Source organism: Gymnoscopelus microlampas (genome assembly GCF_963454915.1).
Source record: "Gymnoscopelus microlampas genome assembly, chromosome: 6".
Taxonomy (NCBI): domain Eukaryota; kingdom Metazoa; phylum Chordata; class Actinopteri; order Myctophiformes; family Myctophidae; genus Gymnoscopelus; species Gymnoscopelus microlampas.
Genome location: NC_139943.1, coordinates 10,912,465 through 10,940,397, shown reverse-complemented (window position 1 = coordinate 10,940,397; position 27,933 = coordinate 10,912,465). Strand labels below are relative to the sequence as shown.

At 40.1% G+C, this 27,933-nt stretch overlaps 1 protein-coding gene across 2 annotated transcripts; it reads right to left on the bottom strand.

Moving 5' to 3' along the window:
* Window positions 1–878: 878 nt before the first annotated feature.
* Window positions 879–27,933, bottom strand: parvb (parvin, beta). Of its 2 annotated transcripts, none has more exons than XM_084061017.1 (13): window positions 27,655–27,933; window positions 14,536–14,625; window positions 12,907–12,977; window positions 12,220–12,322; window positions 11,656–11,796; window positions 10,153–10,268; window positions 8,527–8,585; window positions 7,968–7,987; window positions 7,813–7,874; window positions 7,617–7,685; window positions 6,704–6,805; window positions 4,727–4,799; window positions 879–1,247 (listed from the first exon to the last, which is right to left on the bottom strand). In XM_084061017.1, the coding sequence occupies exons 1-13, from the start codon at window positions 27,740–27,742 to the stop codon at window positions 1,171–1,173; spliced, it is 1,071 nt and encodes a 356-aa protein (XP_083917143.1). In that variant the 5' UTR covers window positions 27,743–27,933; the 3' UTR covers window positions 879–1,170. The 2 variants fall into 2 exon arrangements, with proteins under 2 accessions (XP_083917143.1, XP_083917144.1); XM_084061018.1 differs by lacking the exon at window positions 27,655–27,933 and adding an exon at window positions 18,857–18,988.

Genomic DNA, 27,933 nt, shown 5'->3' with positions numbered 1-27,933 from the left:
TCTGTGACAGTTCCTTCACCTTTAGATGCGAAGCAATATATATATATATATATATAATAATAATAAAAAGATTTAAGAAGGCTACAATATAAGGTTATTATATAAGAATATACAAAGCTTTTTGAGATACATTATGCTGCATTTTTTAACTTTGAAAAAAACAAAAAAAACAACAGCACTTCAGTAGTGGAGGTCGACTAGCAGACAAGCATTCTTTACATAAACAGCCACGACTTCCAGTTTTGAGCATTCTGGCCTCATCAATTCTCCCGCGACGGCTGTGTATTCAAACACAGGCAAAAGGTCACAGAGGGGGTCACTGGGGGTCGCAGTTAGCCACGGAGGAAGGAATAAATAAACACTGACATTTGGGGGAAGATTAAATACCAAACATTCGGTGCCTTTTTCAGAGCAGTTCCCCCCGGGTCTTTTACATCATGTCCCACATAAGAGATGAGTTCAGTGTCCAGACGGTATGAGGCACGATGTCAGACAGACAGTGCAGGCGCAGGGCAGGTTTTTAGATTCTCCACATCACGCCTTGAATCCCCCTCCTCCGCTCAACGATGGTGTCAGGGACGTGCACAGATAGAGCTCCTGCCCTTTGCCCTCTTGACCAGAAGTGCCCTTTTTTTTCCAGTTTACAGCAGGGGTCTTCAACAGGGGGTCCGGGACCCCTAGGGGGTCCTCAGAATTACTACAGGGGGTCCGCCAAATCTTTATGTGATATGATTTTTCTTTTTACCATAACCACTCGAAACCTAGCATCCCTTTTCTGAGGAGAACTTTAGCCAAAAATAGCAGATCTACAAGCCCACAACGCCTCGCGCTGCGAGGCGTTGTGGGCTTGTAGATCGGCTATTTTTGGCAAAGAGGTATAGGTGTAGAGGGGAAAAAGAGCAGACCAAGTAAACAAAAAAAAAGTATAATTTACTTGAGCACCTGCCCCTCAAAATGTCTGTGCCACTAACTCCTAAAAGAACCAACAGAACTTCAAGCTAACAAATGTGTCGCGAGTCGCGACGCAATGCATCGCTAGCTCGACGATTCTGAAGATGACTTCTCAAAAGTGGCGAAAACAGCCGATCTACAAGAGCTTGTGGATCGGCTGTTTCCACAATTTGTCGTGCGATAAAGTATACTGTATGTAGGGCTTGAGAGTGTCAGGTTTCACTCAGAGTTCTTGTAGTTGGTGAACAGGTTGTACAGGACTCTGAGAGTGGACTTGAGGTTCAGGTTGACGACATCTGCGGAGGGAAGCGAGACAAGAACACATCGTGACGTGAGGACAATGGAAGAGAGAACGGGACGGCACGGAACACAGTGAACATGAGAGACGGAAGCAGTGATGAGCAGTGGTGGAAAAAGTACTAAAATGTTCAATACTGCAATGTAGAAATAATTCTGTTACAAGTAAAAGTCTGGAATTAAAAATGCACTTGAGTAAAAGTACAAAAATATTGGTATCAAAATGTACTTAAAGTACCAAAAGTAAAAGTACTAAAATGTTTGAAAATAGCAGATCTACAAGCTCACAACGCGTCGCGATGCGACGCGTTGTGAGCTTGTAGATCGGCTATTTTCAAATAACCTATAAGTATAATATAGGGCTAAAGTGGTTAATGTATGTTTTATAATGTAATCATTTATATCTACCAAGTAACTAGTAACTAAAGTGTTAAAATAATTGTAGTGGAGTAAAAGTACAATATTTGCCTCTGAGATGTAGTGGAGTAGAAGTAAAAGTATAGACAACTGGCATACTCCAGTAAAGTAAAAGTACCTCAAAATTGTACTTAAAGGGCAAGACCACTTTGGTAGAGGTTTGGGTTGTGTAGTTACCTTGCCATGATGTAACTCCAAAGGTGGGCAAGAAATAAAAAATAATTGCTCCATTGATTAGAAATTGATAATTCAAAATATGCTCCTCATTGACTTACATTGTACGGTAAAACTGCTCTCAAAGTCACTCTTTTAGCACAAAAACGAACGCAAACAAAGTTGATTCAGACAATATGGAACATCACCAAACCCAGAACTGTTTTTTTTTTAAATAAAAATGTCAACTTCCTGTTGATTTTGCCATTTTTAATAAGTAGAAAACCCGGACTGGATCGGCGGATCCGGATCCAGATCTTCAAATAGTAAAATCAACAGGAAGTTGACATTTTTATTAAAAAAACAAACAGGACTGGGTTTGGTGATGTTCTATATTGTCTGAATCAGCTACGTTTGGGTTCATTTATGTGCTAAAAGAGTGACTTTGAGAGCTGTTTTACCGTACAATGTAAGTCAATGAGGAGCATATTTTGAATTATCAATTTCTAATCAATGGAGCAATTATTTTTGATTTCTTGCCCACCTTTGGAGTTACATCATGGCAAGGTAAATTACACAACCCAAACCTCTACCAAAGTGGTCTTACCCTTTAAGTACAGTACTTGAGTAAATGTATTTAGTTACTTTACACCACTGGAACACATCGTGAGGACAATGGAAGAGAGAACGGGACGCCACGGAACACACAGGGAAATGAGAGACGGAAGCAGTAATGAGATTAGATCCCGCTTATCCCGTCGTAAAGTGAGGAAATCAAATGCAAATTTTTTTTGAAATGTGAGGAAAACAAATCTCAGTTTTTGAGGCTGAAAACTGCCTCTTGAACTGGCTGTTGATCACATTTACCATTCCGAAATGAGCTTTCCTTTTCATCTTTGCTCTTGAAGGACATTTTCAAAGGGTTGATGTTTTTTGAAGTCTAAAGCAGACTCTAAGCTTTTACAAATGATGAATATCAAGCCGAATGAAAAGAGCATCTGCACAGCACTCAGATCTGTGCCAGAATCGTGTTAATTATGCGAGCTTTCGCTCAGCGACCTTCCCCTTCAAGGCAGTGGTGGATCAGGCGGTTAGAGAGCGGCTGTTTAGGAACCGGAAGGTTCTCGGTTTGATTCCCAGCTCCTCCTGACTTAAAGGAGTAATTCACCCAAAACTAAAACAAAACATTACTTATTTTCTATCAATTACATACCCCATGAAGCCTTGAATTCATGGATTTTTTTTCTTCCACATTCCTAAGCCAATAATTTGATGACCAGTGGACCGGTAGACAGCGGTTCTGGTAGGAGACACAAAGGAGACTCTTTGCGCCTCCTACTGGAACCGCTGCCGGTCATCACACTATTGGCTTAGGAATACGACAAAAAACATTTTTTATCCATGAATTCAAGTCTTCATGGGGTGACTAATCGATAGAAAAAAAGGCATTTTGGGGGTGAACTGTCCCTTTAAGGGCAGTTCACACCAAGCTTGATAACTATAAAGGTATATATATTTTTTAATGGTTCTGATGCCAGAGTCCGCACCACAACTACAACAAAGACGATGGTGAACGATATAGTCATAGTTATAGTTGTAGTAATGTTGCTTGGTGTGAATGGCCCTTTAGTGATGAAGTGACCTTTGAGCAAGACATTGAACTGCAATTGAACTGCAATTACCCCCCCGGGGGGGGTAATGTCTCCTGAAGTGCCCAGGTATTATTCTCTCTGACCCACAGACCAACCCTTTTATAGCCTCCTGCAGAACTGAACAACACTGTAAAAAGGCAGGTTCATCCCTTGAGGAAGGTCTCTGACTGAAAGCTCACAAAATGAAAAAAGATTATTGCACAGATCTGAGTGTGCACACGCTCCTTTCATTCAGTATATTGCTGCTGTCGGGCGAGAAACCTCTTATCTCTCTCCATATTCTCTAACATGTTATGATTTTTTGTAAATAAATGTCCTACTTGATCATAATACAGCGTCACACAAAAGTATAAAAAGTTGTAGATCTACAAAGTCGAGAAGCGTTTTGAGCTTGTACTGTAGATCTGCTACTTTTGCTATTTTCTCTATTTGAATCCTGAAAAGTAACAGTTTTGGACATATATGATTCATTCTGATATCATTCTTTTTTTTTGTTCTACACCTGCTCTACACCTCAGCTAAGTTTAATACTGTATTTTTCCTCTACACATAATGTTTCTTTCAAACATCATTTTTTCTCATGAAAACTTCAAAGCACAGCTTTGATTTCCTCTCAGTTCAAAGAATAAAACAGCCTCTACCTAATGAATGTCATGTACTTTTATCTGCTAATTGCAATGAAGAATTCAAAGATCTATTGTGAACCTTTTTGCTTTCATTTAAAAGTAGGTGACATGACTTCAAATCAATAACTCAACATTTCAAACCTTTGCATCGATTATGGTTAATGAACGATTATTAAAAAGAAAAATAGCTGAACTACATGTGCAGGTGACACATTTTGAGCTTGTAGATCAGCTAATTTCGCTATTCTTGTACTTTTTCTGTAAAGTTGCTTGTAAATATTGGTAGGTTCTTTGGGCTTGTTTCTCAAGTGTGGTTGCTTATTTGGGCTTGCATCGTGAGTAAAGTAAATACCTCAAATTGTACTTAAGTAAAGTACTTGAGTAAATGTACTTGTTTAATTTACACCAATGGTTTAAAAAAAAAAACTGTTACCACAGACCAGATGAGTTCCACATGTTAACAGTGAGACAAGGGTTCCATCTAGTGGACAAATGTTTAAGTACAACTATTCAAATGTTCCTCAGTTAGTACAGGATATCCCAAAATGAAAGGCATCCTCCTTAAAGTTCACAACCAGACATATTTTACTGATCTTGTACCATAATGCAAAGCTTCCCACTGTACCGTACCTTCTGGTCTGGCCTTGGGTTTCTTCAAGCCTCCATCTTGCATCAGCTCAAAAGCAAATGCAACATTATGGACCTTAGAGAAAGGAGCAGAGAAATGTACAGTTTAACCTCTTTATACCCTTTTATCAGGGGTCTTCAACAGGGGGTCCGGGACCCCTAGGGGGTCCTCAGAGTTTTTTTTTTTACATTAACCACTTGAAACCCTAGCATCCCTTTTCTGAGGAGAACTGTAGCCAAAAATAGCAGATCTACAAGCTCACAACGCCTCGCGCTGGGAGGCGTTGTGAGCTTGTAGATCTGCAATTTTTGGCAAAGAGGTATAGGTGTAGAGGGTCAAAAGAGCAGACCAAGTAAACAAAAAAGTTTAATCTTAAACACAATTTTATACAATATAGAGGGGGTCCCTGCTTCATCTCTCTCTCAGCTAGGGGGTCCTTGGCCTGAAAACGTTGAAGGACCCTGCCTTATATGCTTTGTTGTATGACAAATACTGCAAGCTCACAATACGTCACATCGCGTTGTGAGCTTGTAATTCTGCTGTTTTTGAAAAGAGACAATACATTTTTAGGGCGAAAAGGTCAAAGGTCAATGTCACAATCAAGGTTACGTCAAAATTGAGAGCCAATGGGAAAACAATAGATGTTGGTGCGGGCGTCTTCTGATCCAGCGACATCGCAACCTTTTAAATCATTAACCCTCTATAAGGCTAGAAGGTCTTGGGTTTACAAACTTGGCACCGGGTGAAATTACAAAATCGTGGGATGAAAATTTAGAGGAAAAAAAAAGAACTCTATAAGGCTAGGCAGGGCCGGATCTACCATATGGGCACTTTGGGCACGTGCCCCGGGGCCCTGGGCATCAGGGGGCACCCAAAAAAAAAAAAAAAAAAAAAAAAAAGTTTTAGCTGCGCGCGGGGCACTGTGAGGTGTTAATCCAGCCCTGAGGCTAGGGTTACAAAGCAGCTGGGCTTGCGAGATCACAGTTCCGTTCTTCTCTGCAAGACAAATCCGAACCGATCTTTAATTAACTCCACAATGTTAACCCTAATTCTATCAGTCATTCATTAACTATTTCTCATTCGCTGCCTTTGATTATCTAAATATGTCTGTGCCTTTTTTGCTAAACAAATTTTCCTTAAAAAGGAAAAAAAAAAATGAATATAATATTGCTAATTTTCACAGTTTCACTGCGGCTCGTTTCTTCTTCGGCACTCTCGTATTACGTCATACGGTTCTTCATTCATGCCCTGATTGGTTGACGTTAACTATTCGCAGACAGATAGGTTGATCCAATCACCTGCAAATTATTACGATTTTATGATTTAAATGCCCAACGGTGCCGCCCCGATTCCAAACAGTTTCAAATGAATACTTCCCAGATGGTTGTGTATAGTGCACCATATGGCGGTGCCAGGTTACTATATTAACCCATTAAGACCTGGAACTGTGTCATTTTTAGATTTGAGCTAAAAAGCATTATTTTACACTTTGGCTATTCAAAAATAGCAGATATACAAGCTCATAGCGCGGCACCGAGTGCCGCGCTATGAGCTTGTATATCTGCTATTTTTTTCAAATCGTGAAAATGTGTGCAAATCTTCTGAATATATATATTTTTAAAGTGAACATTTTTAACTCAAATCTTTGCTTCTGGGGGTCCCTGGAACAACATATTTTGATGGGGGTCCGCGGCCTAATGCATATAATGTTGGGGGTCCTTGACATGAAAAAGATTGAGAACCACTGATATAGAAACAAACGTTTTTCAGAATACTGTTGAGATTTAGGAGACATGTAGAATCGGCTTCAAGTCTCAACGGGATAATAAGGTAAAGAAAGACTAATAATTGAGTGACATTTCCTCTGCTGATTTCCCTGCTACAGTGCTACACACCTGAAGCCAGATGGAGCTAATTATGTGTCATTTATGAGATGGGCTGTTTTCCAGACAAGCTTTGAAAATGTAAACCACACACACCTTCTGTTCAAAGCTCTCCGGGGTGAGGAAGAAGTTGTATAGAGGAACAAAGTAGTCTTCCAAGAGTCCCATCAGAAGGACCAGATACACACCATCAGCAAACTGCACACACGCACACATAAGAAAAATATCAGATCACTCATAAGAGAAAGTTATACATACAATACCAGCAGCACATTTAAGACGTATTAGTAGACTAGATTGAATTAGCTTTGGCTGAAAGCTAATTCTAAATACATGAATAGTAACACATTATACCACAGTCAGTTATAACCATACATTTGGATTAATTCATGAATATACGTGAATATCTCCTGATAACAGCACTCCTTATACGAACCCTAGCAGTGGACACCAGGCCAGAAAAATGTACATTAACCAGCATCAGTTTCCTACGACGACCTTCTCAAATCCATTAGATTTGTAAACTGTGTTTTAATTAATTTATTTCATGACACTGAACTAAAACTGATGGCCTGCCTGCACCTAAAATACTCCAAATCAACGGTTTATCCACTAACGAACGAGGACCTGGCTGTGCAAGAAAGGAATTAAGAAGGAATTTTCCTCCATGGAACAAACATCAGTAACATAATATAATTGTTTTCACAATAATTAATAATGATAATTAAACTGTGGTAAAATCGGAACAATTGACGTCCGACTGTGATCTATTGGCAATAGATCACTGACCGAAGCTCAAACAGTACCTGCAAAAGTTTTACAATGTTTTGCACTGATCCATATTTTAAGATCTATTGGCACTGGTCAGTGCCAATAGATCACAGTATAGCACTCCCTCAGTCCCTCTCATGTATTATTGCTTAATAGTGTAATGATAATGCATTGTGATACATTTTGATGATGATCATACGGTCTAAGTTTGTTAAAAAAAACAAATCAAATATCTTACCTGAGACTCCAGCTCAGTAACTTCAAGGTTCAGCTTGTTCAGATGTTTATTCACAAAGGTGATTAGAGACTGGTGGTGACATAAATAAGATATCAAAATAATACACAGAGTCGTGTCATCTATCCATATTTTAAAGAGACAAATGTGTGATGCTATGGTCTGGAGCCAGGCTAGTGTGTGATGCGTCTCTTCATACCGTTTTGACCACGTTGAGTTTGTCAGGCGCATGGTCCAGCAGCGTGTCAAATGCATCCCTTTCTGAAATGGACAGTATGACAGATTAATGGGAGGTCGACAATGACAATGACAAAATGCATCACAACACGTGAATTGTATGTGTTTACAACTCACCAAATCGACCCATCATCATCCTGCAAAATATGAGGAAAACAGATGAAGTTATTCCCATAGTTAGGATTTAAATGAAAGCAGATTAACCATAATAACCCTGGTGTCCCTATTTTGGGCACGTTGTTAAAAACGTTTATAAAAGAATGCAAAAATAGCCGATTATACAAGCTCACAATGTGTGCAATGTGTGACCCGTTGTGAGATTGTAGCTTGACTATTTTGGTCATTTGTCGTATATCAAATAGGGCCTAAGTAGTTAAGTACTCTAATTCGTATACTAACACCTCTAAAGGCTATATAGCCTTATTTATTTATTTCAACCCATTAAGACCTGGAACGCATCTGTGTCACTTTAGATTTCTTTGGCTATTCAAAAATAGCAGATATACAAGCTCATAGCGCGGCACCGAGTGCCGCGCTATGAGCTTGTAGATCTGCTATTTTTGAAAAATCTTGAAAAAAAATGTTTTGGATTTTTTTCAAAAACCTAAACAAAAACAAAATAGTTGAAATATGGAGATACAAGGTTTCTTCCCGACACTTATGTAGCAACACTTACTCTGTGGTGGACGTCAGCTCCTTGGTCACATGAGAAGTCTGTAGTATGCCCTCTTTTTTCTGCCCAAGACAAAGACAAAGCGATTGTATTACCACACACAACAGAACTTATGGAGTCTCTTTTTTTCCACACAGCTCAGTAACACAGGTTCAACTGTGGACAGATTTTTAGAGCAGTGTTTATTGTGCCCAAGGCTCAAAATCTCAAAGCACACCTGTGTCCCAATTGTGAAAATATAGTCTCTCTCAAATAAAATAAATACATAAATTGAACATTTTCACCTAATGACATGCCCAATATATGCTATAGTACAGTGGTTCTCAAAGTGGGGTCCGGGGACCCCCAGGGGTACTTGAGGGGGTTCCAGGGGGTACCCAGCAAAAGGTGTAAATACATCAGAATAATTATGCTATTCAAAAATCTTGAAAATGTGTCCAAATCTTTGAATATATATTTTTCAAAGCGAACATTTGTAACTCAAATCTTTGCTTCTGGGGGTCCCTGGAACAGAATATTTTGAGATGGGGGTCCGTGGCCAAATACATATCATTTTGGGGGTCCTTGACATGAAAAAGTTTGAGAACCACTGCTATAGTAAATAAATAAATCATTTGTAACTTTTTGTACGGTTGTATATATTGCAATAACAATGTATGGTTGTCCCACTATTTGAGAACCACTGGTACAAAAGATGAAGGAACTTCACAGGTCACATGATAACGATACCAAATGTAGTCATTATGCTGACACAAACAGTAGTGCTAAAGAAATCACACGTGTTTTGGCCGTGGACCCCTATCTCAAAAGATTTTGTGCCAAAGGCATCCAAGAAGATGAGATTTGTGTTTAAAAAAATCTAAATGATTCAAAACATATTAACTCATTGAGTGCCATTAACGTGTTTCATGTGTTTTACCGCTATGGTGCAACGTGCCATTAATGTGTTTCACGTGTTTTTGAAAAAAAAAAATATATATATATATATATATCTTTTTTTTTTTTTTAACCCAAGATATCATTGTCTGAAGATTTGCAGCTCCATCCACTCCTTGTTTAACTTATAACTTTAAAAGGCTGTATCTCGCTTCCTAAGAACTTTTTTTTTACTTTTAAAAAATAAAAAAATAAAAATCATAATGGCCAGAAATAGATAATAATAATTTGGGCACTCAATGAGTTAAAAAAAATAATCAAATATTTAAAAAAAAGGAAATAGCAGATATACAAGCTGGTGGGCTTATGGATCGGCTATTTTTTAATAGCCAAAGTATAAAATATGGCTAAAGTGGTTGAGATGATTGTGATGCTATATTAACTGATTTTGCTGGGGACCCCCTGGAACCTACTCAACAGGACCGGACTGAGGCCCCTGCTGGAAAGCATTCCAGCCCAAACATTAACGTAACTAATAATTGGGCCGCGCGACCCGGAAATGACCGTAATAATCCTAAAACGGGAGCGAAAATATTTTTCTGTGGCCCACTGGCCCAGCGGCCCACCGGGCATTTGCCCGGTACGCCAAATGGCCAGTCCGCCGCTGCTACTCAAGGACCCCACTTAAGAGAACCACTGGCTCATACGGTATTGTGAAGTGCTATGAGTCTGTTCCTGTTGGGGAACTCTTACCTTGATGACCACCACCTGTACAGAGACGTGCTCCGGCAGTCTGATGGCAGCTAGGAAGTGCATGGCCAGAGCCACCAGCAGATACACAATGGCCACCAAGTTCTTGGAGTGAATAGCTGCAGAGAAAAAGCCACAAGAGGGCAGTGTCAACACCTCAAAAACAACCAGCCCTTAGTGACGCTTAGTAAAATGTGATGTAAAATACATTCTATGACAATGTGTGCAAATCATCGAATATACAGACATTACACAACTGTAAATTATTGAATATCATAAATACTAAATTCAGCATGGGCCATTTCAAACAAGTAATGTGATCTGAGTGTATTATTTGTTGATGCAAACCATGTAAATCAAGTGTGTGGCAATCAGTAACAACTTAATCGTAATGTAGGCTATTTAGTTGACCGGATTGAACGCATTGCGTTGTGAGTGACGAGTTGTGAGCTTGTAAATTAGTTAGTTAGAATTTTCGCTCCCGAATAGATTGGCTAGGGTTCATGTGGTTAAAGCAGCTATCCAAGATTTTGGTACATTGTGTACATTGAGTCCCTTTCTAGCAGCAACAGGTACAGAAATTTAAATTATGTTTGAACTACAACAAAGATGGTGTAGCATCGACGGTGGACAGGGTAACGTGAACATATTATTATTCAGAGTGATTTACAATAAACAACATACATACACATCCATAGAATGCAGAGAGACAGTGTAGTGCCTCAAGAAACTAGGATCCCAGGTAAACCAAGAACCAGAACAAATAACAATCTGATAGTTTCAATGCCAGGTAAACAATGAACCTAGCAGGACAGGTGTCGACACGACAACCTGGGCAACATTTCTCAGAGTGCAGGAGTGGATAAGTGTCTCCAACAGTGGTGGAAAAAGTACTCAAATGTTTTACTTAAGTAAAAGTACCAACACTGCAATATAGAAATACTCCATTACAAGTACAAGTCCAGAATTCAAAATTGACTTGAGTAAAATTACCAAAGTATTGGCATCAAAATGTACTTAAAGTACCAAAAGTAAAAGTACTAAAATATTTGAAAATAGCAGATCTACAAGCTCACAACGTGTCGCGATGCGACGTGTTGTGAGCTTGTAGATAGGCTATTTTCAAATAGCCTAGGTATAAAATAGGGCTAAAGTAGTTAATGTGTGTTTAATAATATAATAATTTACATCTGAAAAGTAACTAGTAACTAAAGTTTTCAAATAATTGTAGTGTAGTAAAAGTATTTGCCTCTGAGAGGTAGTGGAGTAGAAGGAAAAGTATTGGAAATTGGAAATACTCAAGTAAAGTACAAATACCTCAACATTTTACTTAAGTACAGTACTTAAGTAAATGTACTTAGTTACTTTCCACCACTGGTCTCCAACCACAGAAAATGTATCAGTTTTTATCATGCCACTATGCTCCACCATGCAGAAGGATACAATAACAATGCATTCATTCAAATAAATCCCGGATGGGGTGGGAGCTATAAAGTGGGTACTCACAGTCAACGCTCCACTCTATGGACCAGCCGTGAGGTCTCAGCATGTCGTTGACGGCCTCCAGCACCGTCTGGAGCTTCTGCTTCTGACCGATCTCTGACTGGGTGACCTCGGCCACGTTCAGCTTCCTCCCTGACAGCTTCTCTGTCAGCAGCAGAGAGGACAGAGAGGAGAGGACATACATGTGACACATAGTGGTTCACTGGTGTACCGCTGAATCTCACTGAGTTAGTGTCTCCACACACTGTCAACCTGGCAGCTGTATTTTCAGTGAAGACCTGTGTACTGAGGCCGATTACAAATGCCTTCAAAATCAGTAGTTCCAAAATGTAAAAAAGGACAAGCTTGCGGCATGAAGTGACGTGCTGTGAGCTTGTATATCTGCTATTTTTTTTAATAACCAACGTATAAAATATAACGCAGATTCTTCCCGGTTTCAATGGGTTAAAGTAAAAGAAAAAGAACATGTACATCAGACAGACAGACAGACAGACAGACAGACAGACAGCTGTGAGCTTGTAGATCAGCCAAAAGGTTTTGCTATGGTGGGAAATTGTGAAAACTCACCAAATAATTTCTGAAGAACCTGTCCGTCATAGCAATCTTCCTCCAGGTTCTTAACGATGATCCTGTCTTCCTCCAACTCACTGTTAATCCAGTCGATCAGGACCTGGGAGCACACACGAGCGCACATACACGCACGCGCACACACACACACGCACGCACACACACGCACGCACACGTTTTGTTTGTTTATGCATAATCTTTTCTATTAATATGTTGGATTCATGTTGAAGTCAGTACTTTCAGACATCAAACCTCTTAAATCCTCAATACTTAGTAAACTTGACCTTCGGCCCTGTACTTGGTCTGCTCTTTTCCCCCTCAAATAGCTGATCTACAAGCACCCAACGCGTCGCAGCGTGACACGTTGTGAGGTTTTAGATCTGCTATTTTTGGCAAATGTCCCCCGCTGAATAGGGATGCTGAGGTTTAAGTTTAAAGGTTAATGTCAAAAAATATAAAGTTCCTATCCCACAGAGATTTGGCGGCCCCTCTGTAGTCACTCTGAGGATCCCCTAGGTGTCCCTGACCCCCACATTCTACACCAAATATCTGCCAAAAATTTACAAGCTCACAACGCCTGGCAACGCGTTGTGAGCTTGTAGATCGGCTACTTTCGCTGAATGTTCACCTATTATGACATGCCCAGAACAGGGATGCTAGGGTCCATGTGGTTAAACAATAAAGTACCTTCACAAGGTCCTTGAACTTGGGGTTCTCTCTAGACGTTGGGTCCAACATGTTCCTCTCTGCATTCTCCTCTGATGAAGATTGAAGAGGCATTAATACAGTTAATACAGTTAAATACAGTTACTAATACATTAATACAGTCATGAGTCATGGTAAAACACACACACACACACACACACACACACACACACACACACACACACACACACACACACACACACACACACACACACACACACACACACACACACACACACACACACACACACACACACACACACACACACTTTCCATTTCCCACCCCAGTGATTCAGACAGTGAGTGAAGTACTAGGGTGTTGTCTTCACAGTAAGTGCACATAAAGTCAGTGGATGTTTCATTTCCTATTAATGTACTGTCACTCCACCCTTCCCAACGGGCAACAACACACAGTATATGTAAACTGAGTAACAGTGCTGGAAAAAGTACTAGATTTGTTTTACTTAAGTAAAAGTATCAATACTGCAATGTAGAAGTACTCATTATGCAGAATATCCCGTTTCACAAGGTATCATATGTATAAAATGTATTGAAATCTTTTGAAAATAGCAGATCTACAAGCTCACAACATGTCGCATTGCAACGCGTTGTGAGATTGTAGATCGGCTATTTTCAAATAGCCAAATTTTAATAGGCCTGAAGTGGTTAATGTATGTTTTGTAATAATAATTCAAATCTACAAAGTAACTAGTTACTAAAGATTTCAAATAATTGTAGTGGAGTAAAAGTACAATATTTGCCTCTGATAGATGTAGTGGAGTAGAAGTAAAAGTATTGAACATGACAAAGTACAGTGCTTGAGTAAATGCAATTAGTTACTTTCCATCACTGCTGAGTAACCTCTCTAAATGCTGACACTACTACATATGCAGTGTTCACTTCAGTTCATTGAGTGGCTTCAGCATTTAGTCAGTAAGGAAGTACTGCAGTCTAGGGTTGCAAAGGTTAATCCAAGAAATCGATTTAATCGATTTACTAAATAGTTTGACCCAAAACAATTATTGATTTTGGTGGGGGGAAAAAATAACAAACTTGATAGTGAAAATAGCCTTTCTACAAGCTTGATCTACAGGATCAAAGAGCTTATAGATCTGCTATTTTCACACACAAATCTAGTGGATATTTTGTGGTCGATTCATTGATATATAAAAAAATAAAACAACTTATCAAAGAAAATGTGCTTCTCAATCAGAAAAACAAATCGATAAAATAATCGCTAAGAAGAGCAGCCCTGCTTACAGTCTTCAACAAGACACAAATGTACTAACTAGACTGTAACGTTTTTATTCATGTGTTGCTTTTGTTCTGTTGTTTGATTTGATTTTGACATGATTAAACGTGTGGTTGTGTGTTGTGTGTGGTCTGTCTGTCTGTCTGTCTGTCTGTCTGTCTGTCTGTCTGTCTGTCTGTCTGTCTGTCTGTCTGTCTGTCTGTCTGTCTGTCTGTCTGTCTGTCTGTCTGTCTGTCTGTCTGTCTGTCTGTCTGCCTGCGTGCGTGCGTGCGTGCGTGCGTGCGTGCGTGCGTGCGTGCGTGCGTGCGTGCGTGCGTGCGTGCGTGCGTGCGTGCGTGCGTGCGTGCGTGCGTGTTTACCCATAAGCGTGTCCTCAGGATAGATGTCCGTCGCCGAGGGCAGCATGGGGGCATGGATGGCATTCTTCCCGTCCTCATGGAGATCACTCACTAACGAACACACAAACACACACATCACTAAAGACATGTTGCATTTCAGTCCTCTCGATGAAAAATTACAGCGAGGGCAAAGGATATGATGAATATGATATATTCTGTGATATCCTCTGCACTCTTGCTGAATGTATTCATTAAGCACACATAAAAAGGGTTAAAAAACACGCCTGTTTTTTGTGTTTCTTTTGCGTTTTTAGACCCTATATTGCACTGGGTTACTGCACACACTTTTCCAGTTTAACAATGTAACAGCAGTCTAAGGGATCGCATTAAATAATTTCACCCACTCTTTAATAGTGTTCACTGTGTAAACTTATGCTGTGACAAAGCTAAACTTTGAACTTTGAGAGATTCATCTGTGTAATAAAAAGCAGAGTCGGCAGAACAGGAAGATAAGAAGATGAACCATAATGATCCCAGAGGGAAATTCAGGATGTCAAGCTTGTCATAAGAACACAATTCAGCTCTCATCAGAATCAGAATCAGTTTTATTTGTTACTTATACACAGTAGGGACTAGGCATACACAGGAGCAAAATACAGTTCTCCGCAACTCATGGTGCTTTGTCACATTTAAAAACAACAGACACATTAACCCTTTAAGGCCGGGAAGGCATCTGTCATTTTAGATTTCTTTGGCTATTCAAAAATAGCAGATCTACAGGCTCATAGTGTGGTACTCGGTGCCGCGCTATGAGCTTGTATATCTGCTATTTTTGAATAGCCAAGGAAATTTAAGTGACACTGATGCGTTCCCGGATTGAATGGGTTAAGAAGAGGCAAAGGCATAAAAAACATTAAAAAGTAGAGAGAGAGAGAGAGAGAGAGAGAGAGAGAGAGCAGACAACCCACGCACATGACTGACCAGTCACTAGTCACACTGGTGACGACATGACTGGACACACCCTCTGCCACTAAGTACTATAGCAGCCACCTGTTGAGTTGCACCCTCTTTCATTATGTTTCCCATTACATTTCTACTGTTGTTTCTTGTAAATGTTCTTCCAGTGCAAAAGCTCTGAAGGGTTCAGTTAAAAGTAATTTAATCACCATCACGATGCCTATGCGAGTACGACTCCCATTTAGTATTCCGGTATCGATTAACATGCCAACATGCCACACCCCTAGAATCACTGATCAATTAACCTATTCTGATTACACATTATAATAATTAGGTTGCCTCTGAAAATAACATTGTGTGCAGTGTGTGCAGTACAGTACCTAAGCAAATTGAGGTTTGCAAAAGTGAAAGGGGTTGAATACTTGTTAGTCATTAATTCAAAGTATTATTGTTGTCATTTAAAATAATAGACAAATAGGAATCATTGTTATCCAGTGGCTAAGGGGCTGTTGAGCTGTGAGGAAACGTAAGAATGAATAATAGCAGACAAGTTAGTTTATCAATATAAATATAAATCTATAATTGAGGTATAGAACACTCTTATCCACAGCAACTTACAGTACATGGGACAAGTTCAAAGTCAGAATAATTGTCAAGAACCCTAATCATCCAACAACAGGTTTAAAGTTGGTCAAGCAATTGATGCCAAGAAAACATGTTTAGTGCTACAAAGCAAACTAAGATAGCAAGTCTACATCAAACCTACCACCTTTCTGAATAACATACAGTACCATCTAAAAAACATACTTGCAGTGGTTTGTGTCACTGGTTCTCAAAGTGGGGTCCAGAGACCCTCAGAGGTCCTTAAGGAGGTTATGGGGGTCCCCAGCAAAATGAGGAACAGTTTAAACACTTAAGCACTCATTTAAACTTTTTTTTTTCAGCAATCCAAAAATATCCACTCTACAAGCTCACAAAGCGCTGCGATCCAACCTCGTTCTGAGCTTGTACATTGGCTATTTCCCAAAAGCGTTGACAAATGCTCTCTTGTGGGGGTCCCTGGCAAAACCTCTTTTCAAATGGGTGTCCGCAGCCCCAAGTACATATCAATCTTGGGAGTCCTTGGCATGGAAATGTTTGAGAACGACTGGTACCAGTTTGGAGTCAGACCTTTGGACCACTAGGTCATGGGTTCGATACCAGGCACCACACATTCAGCTCCCAGCGGTAAGTAGGCCTACTGGGAGCTGATGGTAGGTGTGGAGCTCCACCTCAGCAATCCATCTCCCAGGGGGTCTAGCACATTGTAACAGGGATAGACTCCCATGTTTTCGGCTGATACCGACAATAACAAGCCTCTCCGACCTACATACCATACAGTAGTAACGTATACAATGTCCAGCTGTCTGTAGGTCGGCTTAACAAACACACAGGAACTCAGAGTCTCTGACGCCACACGTTCCCCTGTGGACCTAATGTCCCATTACAAGCTGCTGCTCCTCAAATCATCCACCATGAGAGCTATAGGGCTGTTGCAATTACACATTTAAGTTGACAATTAATTGTCACACAAATAATTGCGATTAGCAATTTAATTGTATTTTTGGCATTGAACATTGAAAGTAATTTCTGTTTGCCTTTTAGGCTTCGTAATAAAAAATTGCACAGGGCAGATATGACAAATTATGTAAATAATATACAAATAAATTACTGACAAATGTAATAATTTATACCTTCAATTTCTTTTTAAATAGTAGAAATGGCTGATCTACAAGCTACATCAGCTAATTTCCATTATTAGTCTTGTCAGATGATGACCAAATCATTATTAGCAAATCCTCCTTTTTTTTCTCTTTTTTTTAACAGTAAATTGTATTTACTGCTACCATTGTTCCAGTAAAGTTGTAGTCAGTCTAACTGTCTTTTGTTGAGCCAAGACATTAAGGGTCAAAGCATATACATCACTTATTCATGTTTACCTTTAAAGATAGCTACTGTGTGCTAAGAGGTTTCCATTTCAAACTGGAGAGTGAATACTCGAGGGTTTAGTGTGCGATTGATTTATTTCTTTTTATATTCCTACGGCTCAATTTGCAAGGGCCTGGACAAGGTTAGTGTTGTTATAAAATCTATTCTCAGATCGACATCACTATAGCCCTAGGAGGATATGTCTAGAGATACAAAAAAAGCATCATGTTTTTATGGATCTCGACGAAACATCCTGCCATTCGACTGGAAATCCTCTAAATTGAAATGTATGTGAGCCAGTTAGGCTCAGTCTGGGAGAACACTGTTATTACGTAAACCAATGGAAATCTTAATTTCAAGGTATGTGCAGAAAAGGGGATGTTACAGTAGGAGCTTGGGGAGGAGCCGTCCCCACAGATTTGCAATCTGATTCAGTTTGCATTCAAAGCAACTATAATCTCACGTCTGAGTCAGTAGCCTCACATCTTACTACAGATCAGCATTTCCTTCATAATTACGGCACAGGCATGCTTTGCGTTTCATCGTAATTGTGCTGTGCTTCCTCTCGCTGTGTGTATCTGTGAATCTGGCTGCCTTACAGTGCCTCTTATGCCTGATTTATACTTATAATACGTATAAATAACAGATGTACAAGCTCACAACTCATCACAATGCTGTGACGTGTTGTGAGCTTGTACTACTGCACATTTTTGGTGTGCAACTAAGTATAACTCAGACTTTACTGTGCAGGATATAGCCTTTTAGCAGTTTGTCACAAGGGGAAATCTATGATAAAATGGTGAAATTATATAATATGATGTTAGAGACGATTTATACAGGACAAAATATGGAAGCAAAAATACTCTAAGTATACATTAATTGTCAGTAATACACTGCGGATCCAGGATTGTAAGGCTTATCTTCGACAAAGACCAGACTTGGTTGAAACACTGTTCTCACAGCGAGAAATAATGCAATACAAAATAAATCACGGTTGGGAACACAAAAGCAGTGTGCCGGTGTCTTCTCCTGTTCTTTAACAAAATAATTCTGCCCAGCAACTGTGAAATAGGCTACTCTTGCCTCTACTACCTCTACTACTTGCCTCTTTGAGACATTTATAATGCAGTTGAACATCTAAAACAAAAAAATCTAAAGCATAAAATAGCACTCCCTCTGTAACATATTCTGTCCTCCATACTGTACAAACGGTATTATACAGTATTTCAGAATGACAGTATTTCTCTCATCCGTTCAACAGCATGAACACGAGAACACAAACGTCTCACAGTAAACTGGTAAACAAATATGGAAATAAAGTAGAGAGTGAACCAAGGTAACAGTTGCACACTTCTCCATTCATATTTCAAAGTTCCTCAAATCCCACCAAAGCACAACCCTGGTTAATAAACAATACCTTGTTTCTTCCTCTTGGTCCCACACAGCAAACCTGCCATGATACAGTATAACCTCCTGGTGTTAGCGGTGAGTATAAAGGTAGAGAAAGTGAGATTGTAAGAGTGTGTGTGTTTGTTTGTTTGTGTGTGTGTGTGAGTGAGTGGACGGTGGGTTTGAGCAGTGGCAGGGGCGTCATCACGTGTTTATTTCTGTCACAGGCAGCCCACCCCACCTCTGCGGTCCAGTTACATTAGACGCAAAGAGGGGTGTACGTATGTGTGTGTGTGTGTGTGTGTGTGTGTGTGTGTGTGTGTGTGTGTGTGTGTGTGTGTGTGTGTGTGTGTGTGTGTGTGTGTGTGTGTGTGTGCGCGTGCTCGTGTGAAAGGAAGGAGACACCACAACAGACACACCGTAACTCCACCACACCGTTAACCTCTGCAGTAGACAGACAGAGGAGGACATCATGTCTCTGGTCATCAGTGGTAAATGGTGCATTTATATAGCGCTTTTATCCAAAGCGCTTTACATAGATTGTGCATTACACATTCACCCATTCACACACACATTCATACACTGATGGAGGAGGAAACCATGCAAGGCACCAAACCTGCTCATCGAGGGGCAATTAGGGGTTCAGCGTCTTGCTCAAGGACACTTTGACACTAACTCCTCTGGGGGAGCCCGGGATCGAACCATGGGAACCTCGTGGCCGCTCTACCGGCCACTCTACCCCTGAGCCACTGCCGCCCCAGTGGACAGGACAGAGGACATGTATCTGGTCATCATCAGTGGACAGGACAGAGGACATGTGTCTGGTCATCATCAGTGGACAGGACAGAGGACAGAAGTGGACAACTGGACTGACTGCATGGAGATCTGACACTGACAGGTAATACTGTATGCCAGTGGTTCTCAAACTTTTTCATGTCAAGGACCCCCAAATGGACACTTATTAGCCCGGGGACCCCCATTAGAAAAGATATGCCAGGGACCCCCATAAGAGAAGATTTTTTTTACAGCTCTAGCAGTGATTCTCAACCATTTTAACTTCAAGGACCCCCCAGTTTGACATGTATTAGGCTACGGACCCCCATTTAATGACATCTCTTGGACCCCAATTTATATTGTGAAATCAATGTTGATGTAACTCTGAGAGTGTACAAATGGAACCAAATGGACCTGTTAGGGTCCATTTGGTTCCATTTGTACACTCTCAGAGTTACAGACCCAATAGGGTCCATTTGGTTACTAACTATCCGTCATTTAGCTGGGGACCCCCTGGAACTCCCTCAAGGACCCCTGGGGGTCCCCGGACCCCACTTTGAGAACCAATGCTGTATGCTACTCATGTTAGACAGTCAGGTCAAATAATTAGATCTGATAAATGAGATCACATTTAAGCCAAACAGTCATTCATAGATCAGCTAGAATGATGATGATGCATGTACATATGGCCATTGCACTTGTCTGTGTTGGGGCTGGAAAAGAGCATTCATGTGTCTGTTGTATTGCCGCTGTAAGCAGCTCAGACGGTTACTAAAGAATATTGATGTGCTTCAATAAATAAACTCAGACCTCACAGAGCATGTGCACACAGTGCCTGCTTTAATCTACTTTGCCTGCGTCTGTCAATTGATCATGCAGCAAATGTATTCCTCTTAACAGAATTAGTCCAGTTCAATATACCAACCGGGGCCTGCAGTCACTAATAATGATAAATCTTCCCCCATCTGTGTCGCAGGCTATTCAAACCGAACCACGTCGTATTAAACCACACAAGCCCTATTTCATACTTCATTGTATGATGTGACAGTGACACACGGTGAAAATAGACGCTAGGCGATGCATGTGAGCTTGTACATCTTTACAAGCATATTTTTTAATGACATGCCAAAAATAGAGACGGTTGAAAGGTTAGGAACCATTCAGATAAAGGACCGGCCTATTGTTATGACAGCACCGGCAACACACGGTTTCATTTTCTAAAAGCACTGATGACATTGTAAAGAATCCAGCCTATCCATAAACAACGCATGAAAGCAGGTGGAAATCAGCCTCTTTCTCATTGGTTCCAGTGCTCCCCCCATGGGGTTTACTGGGTGAAGATATAAATAACGCCAGCGTAAGGACTGGAGAAGACAGACAGGAACTTAAATATAGCCCTGGATATTTACACCAACACGCGCCAAGGGCTCCAGTGAGTCAGCACTGGCAGGCACAGGACACTCATCAAACACCCAGTCACTGGGGAGGTTTTTACTAATATCACCACATAATAGACATGGCAGAATTATATATATTTTTTCCCCAGTACATTTAAGGGGTGTAATTGATATTCCTTTGTTAAAATAAGTGTTAAATAGCTCCATATTCCGATACTAATCATTATAGACTGTTTGTTCAGTAACAAGGGTCTCCCCATTTCTCTGGCTCTTTAGTAAGTAGAAAATACATTTCCAGGTCGGGATACAACATTTTATCCAATCAGAAGAGAGAACTTCATAAACAAATGAAATTGGAAGTAATAATAATTTAAAAAAAGGAAGGTTAAGAGGATTCGAATCGGAACACTATAAATGTTAAGTTGATAAATGACCTTTGTGGAGCTCTCCTCCTGATTGGATGAAATTGGTATTCCCGACCTGAAAATACAGTTTCTGTTTACTAAAGAACTGGAGAGAACATAGAGCTCTAACTTTTTGTTGTGTTTTGTTTTACAAAAACATATCACTTACACCCACTTTAATTGTAGGAACCAGCAATGTGGGGGCCATTAAATTATGTCCTGTTTTCAGGTTAGGTTTCTATGATGGATAGGCTATTATTTTGAATTCTCTTACCTCTACACTATGGGTGTAGGGAAGGATAAACAGGACAGTCAGGAAGGTGAAATGCGCCCTTTTGCATACATTTCTATTGGTGTAATACTGTTGACCGGCTCAAACGTTATTTTTTAAGTAGTATAACATAAATTTCACCATTGATACATTACAGGTGCAGCAGAGGAAACAAGGTTTATAACAAAATATGAACCACTTAATCCCTATTTTATATTTCTGCTATTAAAAGTTGCTGTAATTGAAGACAAGTGTGCAGGATTTTTTCTTCAAGATTCAACTTTTTCCTCTTCTATACTTTGGCTATTCCAAAATAATTATTAAAGATTTTTGAAGACATTTTTCGTGACATGTACAAAGTAGGGACGTCAAGGTAAATGTTAAGAAAATCCATTCAATGTTGCACTGCGAATGTCACTACGCTTTAATAACAGCAGAGCAGATGTTTCAACCCTTGTGTTGCATGAAGTAAGTTTCTTCCATATTTTGTATAGTTATAAATAAGGGATTATGGGTGTGTGGCATACATTTACGTTGTATACTGTATTTAGCTGGTACTCTTCTCCAAACAACTTCAAAACAATGAACCGCAGATCAGCTTAAATTCCTAGATCAAATTTATAATTAAGTAATAATACACAGTAAAATCCTCAGTGTTCATTTATCTATTTGTAACTCAGAGAGTAAAAAACATTAGTTAAATGATTCAGAACACTGAGGATTTTACTGTGCAAAGTTAGTCATGCTTCTTAGCTATACTTATAATATATTGTATACTGTATAACCAATTGCTCCCTGTCTCTTTCTGTTGTGTGGAAATAACATATAATCTGACAGTAAATACGGTATAAAAACGTACTACTTACACTTGTCTGCATCCATCATTGGTGACCTTTCTTACTCCCTTGTACTTTGTGCGGGATAACACTGCAGTGTGTACAATCTAAGACTAGTTATCTTTTACAGAAAGGACCAAACTCTATTCCCTTGTGATGCCTATAAGGGAATGCACTTAAACTAATATTTTATTACTGCAATGTCTATGTCTATGTCTATGATCATGTGACTTTTATCTTATTGTCAGACACACACACACTTCCTCCCTGTTTATCAGCAGAGCCAGAAACTTCCATGGCATAGGAACCAACAGGAATATGAGCTCTGTAAGAATAATATGCACACTAAATAGTTTTCCTCTGAATTAACCACTTTCACCCTGGCGTTCCTATTTTAGGCATGTCATTATGAGGGAAGATTTTCTGAAATTTCTAAAAATGTTCAAGATTTTTTCATAATCTTTCCAAGTTTTTCAACATTTTTCCAAAATAGCGGAAGTATAAAATAGTGCTTATCCACTTAAAGGAGCACTTCAGCCATTTTCAACCTCATTTCCGTCTACTCACTCTGGTGGGTCCCATTGGTGGGTTACTGCATATAGACAGTTCAGAAACCTGCCTACCAATGACATCATCGATGGAGATTGAAAGCTAAGAGAAGCTACAGCCTTTCTCTTCATGTAAAGTTAGCATGTTGAAATAGAAGCCGCATTGTTCTTGCATTAATTATTAAAATAAATAAAAACATTTGAAATTACCAAACAGGCAGGTTTGTGAAATGTCCACAGCCCTCCTGAGACACAAAGCCAGTAGACAGAAATGGTGCCATCTTATAATGAGCATTAGTGAGGACCAAATTGAAAACCCCCCAGAAGTTTGAGGGGCGGGCAGGTTGTGGGGGTTGGGGCTGGGTTTAGTCCCAAGGGCCTCTTTTAGTCTTTCCAGTCTTTCTTGATGTTGAGGTTCCACTCCCAGGAAAGGTGCTCATGCTTGTCATCATCAGTGAACTTGGACTGGATATAACCCCCCAGGGGGGTCACCAAATGATTTTTGGGGGGTTCCCAGATGACAGTAAAAACAAAAAAGGGTTTTCAAAGAAGTAGGCCTACTGCTAGATTCAAAAAAGGTGTGGATTGCAGACTTGCAAAGAAAATACTATTAAAACTGGTCAAATATTGGCCAAATTGTCAAATAATATAAGAAAAGGGCAAACATTGTGTTGGGAGTCTTTGTGAGCTTGTAGATCTGCTATTTTCACAATATTCATCTGTGGAACCCAGTCAAACTAAATGTAATCTCAACTCCTACAATTCCAAGTGCTTGTCAGGGTGGGGGGGTCCCCAGTTCAAATATAATTATTTTGGGCGGTCCCAAGTTCAAATATGATTATTTTGGGGGGTTGCGCTTGGGGGGGGGGGGGGGGGGGGGGGGGGTTGAGAACCACTTCCCTACAGTATACTTTACCGGTGTCGCCCGAGGTCTATACTTTTATACCTTTTACTCCCCTCTACACCAAATGTCCTCGCCAGAGACAGCCGATCTGAAAGCTCACAACAGACCTACAAGCAATTAGATCTGTTGTGTTGCACTTGAACACTAGGGTTCAAGTGTAACCCTAAGTGAAAGGGATGGAGCTCTTTTTAAATCGTGTAATAATTGGGTGCATATTTTCTCTGTAAAGGGCATGCGTGTTGTGTCATTGAGCACCATGATGATGACGGCCTGACAAGTCTCTTTGTGAGTGGAACATAACACTGACTGCTAAACAATTATCCTGTAAAAGAGAGGCAAAGCTCTGCTAGAGCCAACTTGTTGCAGTAGGGTGTGAACATCTAGTCTAAATATAACACACACCACACCTGAAGAAAAAGACAAAAAACACATCCTGGTAAAACGCAAAGCCACCCCAAACCAAACTGAGCATGTTTGACACATTGGCACATTTTTCTTATACTGTACTTTACTTAACCCATTTAGACCTGAGGCCGATTCTAAAAATGCCTTCTAAATCCTGACCTAAGTTTTCTGAAAAAAAACAACAAATGTTGCTACATACTGTACATAGCAACAAGAACCCCAAAAGGGGTTCCCGTCCTGAAAGGTATAGTTACAAATAGGGGTTCCCACCCCAAAATGGGCTAAATGGTAAAAGGTGCATTTATATAGCACCTTTCTCCAAAGCACTTTACTATATGTGTGTTATTACATTCACCCATTCACACACACACACACACACACACACACACACACACACACACATGTATATTCACACACCGACCACAAAGTTAACATTTAATCCGGGAACGCATCTGTGAGTAACCACTTAAAACCATTATTTTATCCTTTGGCTATTCAAAAATAGCAGATCTACAAGCTCATAGTGGGGCACCGAGTGCCCCGCTATGAGCTTGTAGATCTGCTATTTTAGAAAAATCTTGAAAATTTGTGCAAATCTTTGAATGTAATTTTTTTTAAAGCAAACATTTTTAACTCAAATCTTTGCTTCTGGGAGTCCCTGAAACAGAGTAGGGGTCGGCTGCCAAATACTTTTTTTGGGTGGTCCTTGACATGAAAACATTTGAGAATCAGTGATATAGTAGTGTAGTTTTTCAGAAAACGGTGCGAGGTACCAACCTGCCAAAGTAAATCTGTCAAGATGTAATGGGTTGCCAGATTGGGGGTTATAAGTATCATACTCAAGGACACTTTGACAGCCAGGAGGAGCATTTCACCTGTCACCACACAGGGGCACTCAAAACCACCCAGAAGTGCCTCACACACACACACACACACACACACACACACACACACACACACACACACACACACACACACACACACACACACACACACACACACACACACACACACACACACACACACACACACACACACACACACACACACACACACACACACACACACAGGCCAACCACAACAGCAGAATTCTTTGCCCTCCTCCTGAACCCCCTGGGGAGATGCTGAGTGCTCCTGATGATGAAGAGAATGTACTGGAAGTTCTGAAGCAATTAACATGTCTCCTTCATAATGGTAGTGAAGCTCCTTTTATTGGAGGATGACAAACATGACTCTCTGTCTCTCTCTCTTTCTCACACACAGTGTGTGTGTGTGTGTGTGTGTGTGTGTGTGTGTGTGTGTGTGTGTGTGTGTGTGTGTGTGTGTGTGTGTGTGTGTGTGTGTGTGTGTGTGTGTGTGTGTGTGTGTGTGTGTCAAACCTCGCAGCTGTCTGCCTGTGTTTACCAGACAGACTATGGAGGGGGTGCAGAGAGCAGGGGGTTCAAAATAGCTTGGTAAATAAACGTAAAAGTGACACAAGACACTCTCCAGACAATGAATGCCACAAGACAGTACTGTATCACCTCAGGTTTTAACACAAAAGCCACAAGAAAGCAGTGGTGGAAAAAGTAGGCTACTCACATTTCTTACTTACAGTAAGTGAAAGTATTAATACTGCAATGTAGAAATACTGTTACAAATAAAAGTCCGGTGTTCAAATTTTACTTGAATAAAAGTACAAAGGTATAGCCTATTGGCATTAGAATATACTACTGTAATGAAAGTACTGAAAGTAAAAGTACTCATTATGCAGAATGTCCCATTTCACAAGTTTCCAAATGTATAAAAATCCTTTGAAAATAGCAGATCTGAGCTTGTCGATCGGCTATTTGAAAAATGGCCGAAATAATCTATGTAGGGCTGAAGTGGTTAATGTATGTTTTGTAATAATAATCTAAATCTGCAAAGTGGCCTATACCTATAGTAACTAACTTTTCATATAGTGGAGTAAAAAGTCCAATATTTGCCTCTGAGGTGTAGTGGAGTACTGAAAATTGGAAATACTCCAGCAAAGTAAAAAAAAAATACCTCAAAATGTTACAATACTCGATACAATACTCGAGTAAATGTACTTAGTTACTTTACACCACATCACTGGGTAAAAGTGACACAAGACACTCTCCAGACAATACCACAAGATCAGTATCACTCCAGGGTTTAACAAAAAAAGGCACAAGGAAGAAAGTGACAGAAGTAATCCTCTTATATCTTATCTTTATAACCTTGAGTTCTTCTTGGCACCGGCGGCGACACATCTATTTATGTTTATTACATCATGTGGAATGCTTGTGTGCAATGCTTTGTCCCTTCTGTTCGGCTAGACTTGCTTAAATGGCTATAGAGCCTTTACAAATATACAGAGAACATATTATATATCTACCAATAAAAAAATAGGCCTTGAGTAATTAAACCATGGCATCATTCATCATGATCTGCCGCAACCATTCAACAGCCATACAGATTTTAGTGAGCTTATGTCGCTCCCGTGCAGCGGTAGCCTTGGATCACAAGACGGTCATCTGTCATGATTACCGTCATGGATGATCTTCAAAATAGTGTTTGCACTTTTTCCCCTTTTGGTCCGTACATCTACAAAAACGTTCAAATATCAAATATAAAGTGCTTACCCCATGGCCACGGATGTTATAATTATTTACGGGCCCTCAAATGTACATGTATCTTCCGTATTGTTCAATAAAAAGCATTTTAATCCAATCGGCAGCTATTTTCTCAGAGTTATAATGTTGTCAGCGTGCAATACACCTCCCAACCAATAGGGTCACATAGTTGAAAGCACACGGAGGAAATACGGAAGAAAATGGCCACCAATCGGAATAAAATACATTTTTATTGAACAACACAGAAAATACGGGTACTTTTGAGGGCCTGTACATAATTGTAACATCCATGGCCATGGGGTAAGCACTTTATATTTGAAATCTGAACGTTTATGTAAATGTACGGACTAAAAAGGGAGAAAGTGCAAACAATATGGTGAACTTAATCCATGACTGACAGTCATGTATCAGGGCTACTGTAGATCTGCCGCAACTATTCAATAGCCATGCAGTTTTACTGGGCTTAAATGTCGCTCCGATGCAGCCGTAGCCTAAACCAATATCCATCGAAAGATGAATTAAGACCTATGTCAAAAATTGTAAAATAGGCTAAAACATTGCAATACTGTTTATATCTCATTAAAAAAGCATCAATCATTGCAGCACCATGGACAGCAGCAGAAGGAAGGTTGACGTGCTGTAGACGCAGACCATTTAGACCAAGTTTACCTTCTTTAGACTTCTTCTTGCGCACCAGAGTTCCTCCTAATTTCCCGAGGAAAGATTCGTCCTTTTTCATTTTCCCAGTCCCAGACATTATGTGGAGCGTCTCTGTCCGCTGTCTGGCTACAGTTGTATCCTGTTGGTCCTGCTGGGGGCTTTGTGCAAATCTCAGTCCCTCTGGCGCATCCAGACACCTGGGATTCTATCCGAGACGTGACGGAGAAAACAACAGCTGTAACAATAGACACAGACGGGAGGAAGGTCGTCTCTTTTAGCATCTGTCTG